The sequence below is a fragment of the Cornus florida genome, unplaced genomic scaffold (genome assembly GCF_030987335.1).
Source record: "Cornus florida cultivar Cherokee Brave unplaced genomic scaffold, ASM3098733v1 CherokeeBrave_3.0.0_Hap2_Chr04, whole genome shotgun sequence".
Classification (NCBI taxonomy): domain Eukaryota; kingdom Viridiplantae; phylum Streptophyta; class Magnoliopsida; order Cornales; family Cornaceae; genus Cornus; species Cornus florida.
In genome coordinates, this window is record NW_026775574.1 from 40,731,446 (window position 1) to 40,743,152 (window position 11,707).

Here is an 11,707-nt window from a genome sequence, read left to right on the forward strand (position 1 = left end):
GCCCAAATGGCAATTAGTTCAATATTTCTTTGAGAGCTTATCGGACAATTACAATGGCATGGTTGATGCTTCCATAGGTGGCTGTTACATTGATTGGTATGAGGATGACGTGTGGCGTCTTTATGAGAGCATGAATGAAAATTCTTTGCATCATACTTTATCTTCGAAGAATGGTAGAAATTCTAGTGGTAGGAAGAGTGTTGTCTTACATCAAGTCAACCACTCTAATGAAATTGCCGCCGAAATGAAATCATTATCTCAAAGGTTTGATCAATTTTTGATCAATTAAAACTCGGCGAATCAAATATCTTCCTTCCCTAACCATTCTCATCATGCATCTAATGAGACATGTATGACTTGTTCAAGTGTTTTACATTCTACTTCCAATTGTCCCCGTGGACATATGCAAAGTGAGCATCATGAACAAGTAAATGTTGTTTTTATTAATCAAGAGAACAATCCTTATGGAAATCATTACAATCCTAGTTGGAGGAATCATTTGAATTTCTCTTGGAAAAACCAAGGGGAGGGCTCAAACACTTCCCAAGGCGGTTTTCAAGTAAAGTACATTCCACCTCCAATGCAAAGACAAGGTTCCCAAGGTTTTAGATCATCATATCAATCACAAGGAAACCAATTTTCAAATTCTCATTTTCCTAATCAACCATCATATTCCCAAAGAAATGTTAGAAGTCCCGCTTTTGAAGAGAAAGTTTTGACCGCTTTGGGCACTTTAGAGGCAAACACACAATTACTTCATTCTCACTCTCAATCCATTGCAAAGCTAGAAACCCAAGTAGGGCAAATAGCTAGTACTTTAAATGCAAGAGAGAAGGGAAAAATGCCTTTGAATGCCCCACAAAAGCAACAATTTGTTGTGGAGACTCATTCCTCATCGGAAGGTCACATAATAGAGCATATCAATGTGGTGACTACCTTGAGAAGTGGAAGGATTGTGGACAACCAAGTGGGTGTGTCCAATGAAGAGAGTGAACTAGTGCAACCACAAGTTAACACCCGTCCCGTTTCATATCATATTCCTCGTTCATTGCATGTGCATGACCATATAAATGAGAATGTGTTGAAAAGTGATTTGAAAAGTGATTTTGAAAAGAAAGATTTGCAAAATGATTTGAAAACTTCTTGTGTTGAAGAGACTTCAAAGAAAAATTCTGAAAAGGTTTTTGAATCAAAAGCTTAATTTCCGGATGCCTTAAAAGGATCCATTTCAAATGACAAGCAAAAGGCCAAAGTGAATGAAATCATGGACGTGTTTAGGCAACTGAAAGTCAATCTTCCACTTTTGGATGCAACCAAGCAAATTCTGACTTATGCCAAATTCTTGAAGGACTTGTGCACCCAAAAGAGGAAGAACAAAAGCCAAGCACCTAGAAAAGTGGTCTTAACCGAACAAGTGAGCTCAATTTTGCAGCATAACACTCTTCTAAAGTTTAAGGACCCCGGTTCACCTACTACTTCATGCCTCATTAGTGATTATATCATTAATCGGGCTCTTCTTGATCTAAGAGCTAGTGTTAATCTTCTTCCATGCTCAATATATGTCAAATTAAGCTTAGGAGATTTAAAACCGACGTCGGTAGTTTTGCAACTTGCTGACCGATCAATAAAAAAGCCTAGGGGTATCATCGAGGACGTATTGATTAAAATTAATAAATTCTTCTTTCCCGTTGATTTCGTTGTCATTGACACGGAACCGGTCCCAAATCTTAAGAGCCAAATTCCCGTTATCCTTGGCCGTCCTTTCTTGGCAACCGCGAATGCCAACATCAATTGTAGGACGGGGATAATGAAGATCTCATTTGGCCACATGAAGGTAAAGTTGAATATTTTTAATCCAACCCCCAATTCATTTGACAAGTATGAAGAAATCAATGTTGTAGAAAAATGTCATGACCTTAAAAGTGAAGGAATTGAGTTTTTGTGTGAGACCAAAGTTTCAAAAAGTCCATCTTCAACCTTGAAACCAAAGAAAGTTGTTTCAAAATCTTGTTTTAAAAGGGCGTGGAAGCCCAAAGATTCTCTTGACCAAGGACCAAAAGCGTCTTTTGAGCTTAATCCAACAAGTTCCTTAAAGAACCATTTGTTGGGTGGAGTTCAAAGCACTTATCACCCCATTGAGGAGGGGATACACTATAAGATGTTTGATCCGGGCTAAAAGAGCCCAACGTCTTGCTAGAGACGTTAAAGACTAGCAAAACATTTCGTAGGGTATCAAAACCCTATTCCTCCCTCATTTCTATCTTTAATTTCAATTCTTGCGAAGTCTAGATACTTGTTTTTGGTTCATATGCATTGCTAGGAACTATGATTAGGACTGCATGCACTTTTATGTTGAAATTGAGCATTTTGCATAAGTTCGATCGATCGAAATTTGACCTGCATCCAACACTTAGAAAATTTTTGACCTGCATCCAAATCACCTCTCTGTCCCATCATTCGAACTTGTTCTCAGATCGATCATAAGTTCTTAGATCGATCCAAACTTCAAGTTCGATCGATCTTGAGTTCCAACACTTAGAAAAATTTCTGAACCCAAAAACCTGCATATTTTTAGCTCTCTGTCAGATCAATTAAACATTTTTTTCAGATCGATCTCTGTTTTTCATCTCATTGCTTTGACTTTGTTTTGACTTTTTAATTTTAAAAATTTCAAAAATATTTTTATTTTATTTTATTTTATTATTTTATTATTTTATTTTCCAAAAATCCCAAAAAGATTTTATTTTATTTTAATTCTTCAAAAATCCAAAAATTTTTTATTTTCAATTTTTAATTTTTAGTTTTTAATTTTTAATTTTTAGTTTTAAATTTTTTATTTTTAATTAAAATTCAAAAAAAAAAAAAAAAAAAAATTCAAAAATTTCAAAATTTTTTCAAAGGAGAGATCATTTCAGTTCGATCGATCTGAGGTCTCAGTTCGATCGATCGAACTGGTTCGGGGAAGTTTTTAAAAAATAAAACCGAGGGTTTGTAGATCGATCTAACCCTCTCAAAACCCTATCCCTCTCATAGCCGCTACACCCACCCACCTTCTCCATCTCCGGCGAGCTTCATCTCATCCCGAATCACTATCTCTCCTCTTAGATCTCGGATCTCGTCACTTCTTCGCACCTCATCTCTTTTCTCTCATTTTTGGTAAGATCCGAGACTTTATTTGTGATTTCAAGCTTCAATATGATGTAGCCATGCTTTGAATGTTAAATCCATGTTATTTTGACGATGAAACTCTCCATTGATGAAGCTTTGACTCACTTTATATATATATGTATATATGTGTATGTATATTTTGTTAGATTTTTAATTTTTGATTTATTTTGGGAGTATGGGCCTTCTTAGGTGATTAAGATTGATGCTTTGTGTGTTGATGGGTCCACGACCATGTTCGTGAAGGCCCCGTGCAATCCACGTCACAGATCTGTGACTGTCCACGTTCTTCGCAGAGTTCGATCGATCGAACATATTTCTCAGATCGATCTAGTGAGATCGATTGAACTTAGTTACTTAATTTCTCAGATTGATCATGAAAGATCGATTTCACATTCTTTGTGATCGATCGAACTTCACAGATTTCATATACACATTCCATACATCTTATCGTGTGTCTATGCTATCTTATTCATGCCCAATACCTGTGATTCTCCAAATTGGATGCATCTTACACTTATACTACTTAGCATGTTCACATCCTGTCACTTCCATAGATTCATGTCATTTATCTGTTTTGTTTATCTTACTTGACATACATGATTCTATTTTGTGCTTAAATTCTTTATTCTGGCACTGACTTCCCTTGCAAGTTTTCAATTATTTTACAAGCCATGGCTTGGGTCAAAACTGTAGCCTGCGGACACTATCACCGTCGAGGTAGGTAGACTTTTGATGACGAGGCCGGTCCATCTCATGCCCAGGACCCCATACAGGAAGAGCCAGCTGAGCCCACACAGTCTCCCCATTCTGACACCAGATTACACTCTGATACTGGCGCATCTCCTTCACACGGTGACGCTGAGGCTGAGCACATACCATCTCCGCCACCACAGCCAACTCAGCCAGTCCAGGAGTTAGACCAGCCATTACGCAGATACTCACGCCTTCCAGTGGCGCATGAGTCAGTCTTCGACACAGACTTCTTTTCCTGGTCGATACTTACCCGATCAGCTTATGAGGATATACTACGGAGGGGCCTTGCAGCCATTCTTGCCCTTGTCACATACCCGGTGTACCCGAGGCTAGTACGGATGTTCTTCCAGAACCTCCGGCCTGCCCCGCGTAACATAGCGGAGTTGAGGACCTCCATTGATGGCCATCTGATTCCTATCACTGTGGACACATTATCCAGATCGTGCAATTGTTCAAATGACTGCCCTTCAGAGCTACAGGAGACATATCCCAGGCTATACCGGCCTTCATATGCAGATATGACTGTTCTTTTCACAGGTCATTATGCCGATGGCTAGACCTTCGCCACCCGCACCTATTTGCCAGATGACTTGTGGTTCTTTGACTCAGTCTTGTTCCGCAATGTCTTCATGGCCGGTCATAAGAGTCAGCGGAGAGGTGACTATTTGACAGCTCTATACGCTTTCGATACAGGGCATTAGCTGTCTATCTCTGCGCTAATCTGGAGTGTGATGAGGAAGCTCTATGATAATCACATTAGGAAGGAGAGGCCCAAAAGGGCTAAGTCTCTCCCATTTGGCCACCTCATCACCCAGATCTTGCTAGACTAGCGCTATCCTTTCCATCCATGAGAGCACCCTAAGCGAGGATCCTGTCACTTCCAGAAGAAGGACTAGGATAAGAGCTACAATGCTATTATCAAGAGATTATAGGATAACGCAGTAGAGGTGGCAGAGGAGCTAGAGGCTGAAAAGGCACCAGTAGTAGAAGACCCGGCAGTGGATGACGTAGCAGTCGATCCGGCTGCCGTACAGGACATTGATTAAGAGTAGCTTGCCGAGGACGCAAAGCAACACTCTCCAGTTGGGTCACCCATTCATGATGAGGAGCAGGCTCAGGATCATTATTCTTCTGATCCAGCACCTGAGGCTCTAAATCATATACCCAGCTTTGGAGAGCGTCTTTAGACTCTGGAGGACATAGTGGTAGCTATCCGCGCAGAGACCGTCGCCCTCAGAGCTGACATTGCTACCCTTCGCATGGATGTCATGGCCGCATTTCTTGATCTATCCCGAGACATCCGCGGAGCCCGCCCTGCCCGTCCTGCCTCATCCACCTGAGATTCCTAGCCTCTCTTCCTTATTATACTTAATATTTGTGATACTGACTACATTTTTGTCACTGTATACTATTTTTGCAGCCGGTCTGTTGGCTATGATTTTATGATGTACTATGCACTCTATCTTGCATTATATATATATTTTCTGTATGGATGTCATATTCTTATATTCTTATATCTGTCTGTTTGACTCCATCAGGTGCATCTCAGTGACTTCAGTAAGAGAGAGTACTGTCCAAAATTTTCAAGACCACCCTTTTACCTCTCTCTAATTTTTAGTTGCTATCCCATTTACACTTTCATGTCCACTGTGCACTGTTATTATCCCTTTTGTTATTTGATGAGTTTATCTGAGTGCCAAATTTCAGGATCACAGTTAATCCCAAGTTTGGGGGGGGCTATGCCACCCACTTTGGATACTTCCGTCCCAGCCATTCTTTGTCTTAATTGCACTGGTATACTCTATCCTTTTGTTCTCTTTGCACATTGAGGACACTATGCCATTTAAGTTTGGGGGTAATGGTGCTTTGCAATGTTTGTTTTTAAATGCAAAGTTTTGAGCATGTCTTCTGTATTTGAGAGATTTTCTATGATTAGTCCATGACTAGCTATGATTTTGATCTTTTGAGAACTATATTGCTTAAAATTTAAAAATTGCTTGACTTGAGAGTCCAATACTCCTTGTATGCCTTATGGATGCCATTTAGGAGTAAATTTTTTGAAAGATTGATATCTTGTTTGCACTTATGGTCCACATCATCATGATTTTGTGATTGTTTTGATATTCACTCTAGGATTCTACACTAGCACAGATGCACACTAGCATTCATTTGTGGGATACATGCTTTGTTGATTATTGAATTGGTTATATCTCAATTAAGCTAGTAGTGCATTGAAAGCTTTCATTCTTGATAAAGGTGGATAAAAACCCCTTTTCACTAAGTAGCCAGGATTCTAGCCTCATCAAGCACTGAACTTCTCGCGCCGAAAGGTGGAGGCCCAAACTCTAGATTAATAATTGAATAAAAAAAAATAAAAAAGAGAAAAGAAAAAGAAAAAGTTGCAAAAGTAATAAAAAAGTGAGGACTTCTCCCAAAAGGTGAGAAGTAAGAAATGATTAGATGGATATTGTTTTGATTTGTAACCTAGTTGATTTGAGCTTGTAAGTCCGTAGGGATGTTTGAACGCCTAATGCCCTAAAGCTGTCTGGTTTGGGAGTCATTGATCTAACGCTCGACCTCATGAATTGCTAGAAAGCTTAATATATCAATACATTGCACCATGCTTCCATCTTTGATCCTAAAAAATTAAAAAAAAATAAAAAAATAAAATAAACGTACCTAGAACAATAAAGCTTTAATAAAAGATCCACTCTTTGTCTTAATAATTGGTACTAGATTTGTGTGCTAGTTTGAGGGTAAGGATGTGATTAATTCTTTAGTTGGCTAAGATAGTAACACACTTGATGCCGGTCCACTCAAAAAGGATTCTAGAGTTGTTTTGATTTGCATGATCATTTTCTTGATGTGTGGAGGATCATACTTGTTTGCTTGATATTAAGATTTTGGGAGATTGCTTAGAAATGTTTAAAACATTGTATACTTGAAATAGTTTTCTCCCAATGCTTGTTTGCAATATTGTTACCTCTTTTGAAAGAATGAGCTTAATGTTTGTGGGAATCATTTCTGGAAACCCTCACGAGACTTCACTCGTCCACTAAGGGTAACTTAGGGGTTTAAAAGGCTTGTTGCATATGCTAAGCGTAATCGTGTTCCCTACAAAAGTGGCGTTATCCATTTATTACTTTCTAGGTTATATATATGACTGGTATCATTCTGGGTTGTATTCGTTCACTCAACTTCTTTTTCATCATCCGTTCTTCGTTTTTTTTCTTGCCCTTAATCATCTATAATCGCAATCCATCATCTAATATGCATAGATAGAGGATACTTTGACCTAGGGTTTGAAGAGCATAAAATTGGAGGCTTTTGATTTGCAGTAAAAATTGCAAAAATTGTTGAGTCGCACTTGCAATTGGGGGTGTTTGGATGAGTGTTGAGGCTTGGTTTGAGAGAGAGATGGGAAGATTAGAAAGGGTCTGTTGTAGCGCAATTTAGGTATTGAGAGAGAGAGAGAGAGAAGAGAGTGAGAAAGAAAAATGGTTTTAACCCTTATAAATGGGTATTACTTATATTTTTATTATTTTTTATTTTGAATAGGTGTCAGTATGAGAAAGGTCACGTCAGCACGAAGGATGAACTCATCGTCCCTGCGCGCAGGATGCAAGCATTGCTCATACCCAAATAGCAGAACTTTTGTGTTATGGATATATTTTCTACAATGATTTGTATGTTGAGGGTAGGCTTTGGGAAGTCCTTCAAGTGCATCTAACGGCTGGGTAGACCTTAAGAATTTTTTTTCGTTATTGCTCGAACAACGAATAAATAAATAAATAAATATATATATATATATATATATATATATATATATATATTCAAATCTCGTTTAAGAAATTTGTATCCTTCCGTATATACATGTGATTCAAATAATTTATTTATGTTTTTTCAAAGGGTGATTGAGTTGTTCTTTATGCACCCAAATATGCAATTCTATATAATAACCACATGGACTCCAATGTTTTAATATTTTGATGGCATGAAGTTGGTAACGTGTAATTAAAATTATAAAATTATTAGTTTAAATTTTGAACTACCTAATTTTTTTTCAAATTCAAATTTAAGAATAGATTCAGCGCTTCTAAACATAATGGTAATAATGTTGGAAAACTGAAACAAATATGTATAGATCGAAAATTTCTTGATCAATAAATCTAAATGGAACTCCCAAGATGAAATAATAATTTGGGGTACTTTGCTCTTCTTTTTTTAATTTATTTTTATTTTTTATTTTTGGTAATTAAGTACATTGCTCTTTTGAAATCTAATAGTCAAATTTATCAACCTGTAGTTAGTGTGGACTATAGTATCTCAAGTCCATAGTCATCCGAACGTTTTTAGTACCCAGTTTAATCAAGGAGTAATAAAAAGACAAATTTGTAAATCTCTAGTGTAAAATTAAGCTCAATTCTCCTTCTTCACTAAAATCCCACAAAATTGTTTCACAACATTTCCGAATATTGGTCAGTTGTACTTTGGTTTCAATAATGGATGCAATGTCGATCCTCCTATCAATGAGAAAATTTTAACTTCCTTCTGCTTTAAGGGGCAATTAAGTCCCCTTATATTCCATATGGTTAATGATACCATTTGATAGAATTGAAGAAATTGGAGCCTGGAAATAAATTCCCTCTCTGAGAAGTAGACTTCTTGACAATTTTCTAACATGTTTCTTCTTTAAATTCCAACCAAGTTTGGTGCTCTTCTTATTCAGGATTGCAGGAATGCTTTGGGTGCTCTTCTTATCCAAGAATGGAATCTGCCATGCTCTGTTTTGCGTCCTCCGAAGCCGCCGGATACCTAAATGCGGAGGTTTCCTCCATGCACTGACCGGAATGTGGATCTGCTGGTAACGGCGTCCATTGCTCTCAATTGTGTATTGGGTTGTTGCCTTTGGGCTTGTCATCTTTGGATTGTCTTCGTAATTTGTTAAGTTGGGCTTTTCTTGAGCCCTCTTCCTTTGGTGATGTACTGTTTCTTTTTTCAATAAATTCATTTTACCTTTCAAAAAAAAATAAAAAAAAAACATTTCCGAATATTGCAACAAATTAAACATGCATCACTATAAACACAAACTGAACCTTAATTTTATTTCATTTCTCAAACTCTCAATGCAACCATATGCACTAGAGTGACTATGTTTGCTGCATATGCAACAGCTTACAAGCAACAGATCATAAATCCCAATTACTAACTACCAAACACCACCTTATTGATTCTTGTATTGGTGGAAACAAGAGATATATATATATATATATATTACAATTCACACCCTAATGGCCTTAATGCACGCAGCTATAGTGAAATAAACCCTAATGAGTATAAAATCTATTATGAAAATCAATAAGGAGCCATTGCAGGCGCAACAATCAACTTTGCTGGGAGCACCCCTCCTGATTTAGGTCCAGGGGCAACGAATCCAGAGCTTTTGATGTCAGTCATTTCACGACGTGCATTTGCTCCTTGTGCTTCACAAAATTTGGGAAGAAATACACCTGACGGGGAACATATGTTAAATGTAAACTTTTATATGATTATTTATAAGCATGCAAGTAAGTGTTAAGCTCATCCCATGTATGTTATATGTGTGTGTGTGTGTGTGTGTGTGTGTGTGTGTGTGTGTATATATATATATATATTGGTTAAGTAGAGCTGTTAAAAAACTGAAAAACGAGAAAAAGAGTACATAAACTTGTTTGGTTGTAGTTTTCAAAAAAGGGTATAGTTCAAAAAATGGCTTGTTTTCGAAAATTGTCTTTTATAAATTTACTTTTTGGTTCTCTTGAACTTTTTTCAGAAATTTGAAACAAACAACTTAACATGCCAATTGTTTCTCTTATCAATTATAGAGTTTTGCTTTAAAAAGTGACTGAAGTATGCACCAACATTATGAAGTACATAAGCTTACATCGATCAGTTTAAGATTAGTCAAGTGAAAGTTATGCTATTAGTAGGCTAACATTTTGGTTTAGAGAGTTATACATCACTTTTTCTTATTTAACAAAGTATGTGTGAGTAATACCTTCAGCAGCAGCAAGATTGAAGTAGAGATCAACAATGTTGGGGCAACTATCGTAGCACTGAGGCGAGCAAAGCTTTTTGGCAAAGTGAGACTCCAGAAGAGAGTCAGATGAGATTCCGAGCACATTCCTTTCAAGCCCACAAGCTTCAATGCACTGGTCCGATTCAATCCAGTCCTTCAACTTATCAGCCATGATCTCAGATGTACGGCATGTGTATGTTTCTTCCCCACTTCTGCGCACATGCTTCTCAAGCACACAGCGCTTGCTAGAAGATGATACCGCAAATGCACACGAGTCCTTGTTCAGATTCTCGCATGCCATTTCTCCTACATCCCGAGATTAAAAACATATGTTAACAACCATCTAGCCTAAAATATTTACAGTGTTACACGTTACAGAGTGTGTAATTTTAATAATTTAAACTGTTAAAGTAGAAGGTCGAGGATTTAAGTCCCTTTAGGGACAACAAAGTACATGGATGTGTGTGTTTCTTGTCAAAGTATATATATGTATAGATATATTTGAATCAAATTGATATGAGTTGTTTCCTAATTTATGATAATATGACATTGGAACGTTAAGAAAAATGATTGCAAGATAAGTAAATGGTAAGAGAGGCAGAGCAAGAGGTATGAGCCAGAATGAGTTGTGTAATTACTAGGTGTTTGTGTGTGCGACACGCGCGATAATATACAATTTATTAGTAATTGGAGAAGAAACTTTCACTCACCCAGAGTGGCTTGCACACAGAAGGCAAGTGCAAGAACTAAGATTGCTAGGTTTTTACAGAAAACCATGGTCACAGTTGTACAGAAAGAAGCTGAAATGGGTGAAAGATTTTGTGCTTGGTTTAGTTTTGGTGAAAGAAGTGGAGAGGGCTATATATACTTGTTCAATTGACACTGTGTGATGTGTGTGAAAACAATGTGTCCCTACTTTCAGACGTTAGTGAAGCTGCATTGGGACCCCACAATGACCTTTGCTTGGAACTTTTCAATGAACTTCAGTTTAGAAATAGATACCAATTAAGCCACATAATTGTGAAGTCATGTCTTATATTTTGGCTGCTTTCATTTCTCAATGCCAAATGGAAATTGAGCTCTGCCTTGTTTGATCATGCAGAAGTCATAGAAAATTTGGTATATATATTAACCATTTGATGGCGATAACTCAGAGTTAATGATCTTGACAGTAAACCCCGTCCCTTTGATGAATGACAGGTCTCTTACAAAGTTAAAGACATGCTATGTGCATACTTGAAAATTTGACCCCCTGTTTGAAAATTCTAAGGCCATGTTTGGCGGTATAGAATTGAAACTTTGAAATTTGAATTAAATAAAATTTTAATTCAATTTTGTTAGTTGTTTTTCTTCAATTTCAAATGGCCAAACATAACCTAAGACTTTTCCTCTTTTTTTATTTTTTTATTTAATCTATGGCTTAAGTTTTGTTTCTCATTTTAAATGAAAATAACAATCATATAATCTTCATAGTTAAGAATTAATTTTAAAATTGTGTTTCCAATTTCGATTTAATTGATTATCAAAATCAAGTTTAAGGCATTATTAAACTAATCAAAAACAAAAATTAAAGAAACTAAATGATAAACGCATATACAATCAAATAGTCTTAGGTTTTTCAATAATTTTAACCATTCCAAAACGTTTCAAGTCTATTTTGTTGTTCATGTGTTGTGTTTTTTTTTTTTTCATTCACTCTGCCCAGTAATAACACCTCCATCAAACACA

The 11,707-nt window shown here is 36.9% G+C and overlaps 1 protein-coding gene across 1 annotated transcript; it reads right to left on the reverse strand.

Annotated features, from left to right (window-relative positions):
- Nucleotides 1–8,789: 8,789 nt before the first annotated feature.
- LOC132302224 (uncharacterized) lies at nucleotides 8,790–10,794 on the reverse strand. The gene is made up of 3 exons (XM_059799088.1): nucleotides 10,690–10,794; nucleotides 9,959–10,285; nucleotides 8,790–9,431 (listed from the first exon to the last, which is right to left on the reverse strand). The coding sequence occupies exons 1-3, from the start codon at nucleotides 10,754–10,756 to the stop codon at nucleotides 9,277–9,279; spliced, it is 549 nt and encodes a 182-aa protein (XP_059655071.1). The 5' UTR covers nucleotides 10,757–10,794; the 3' UTR covers nucleotides 8,790–9,276.
- Between the last annotated feature and the right edge of the window lie 913 nt (nucleotides 10,795–11,707).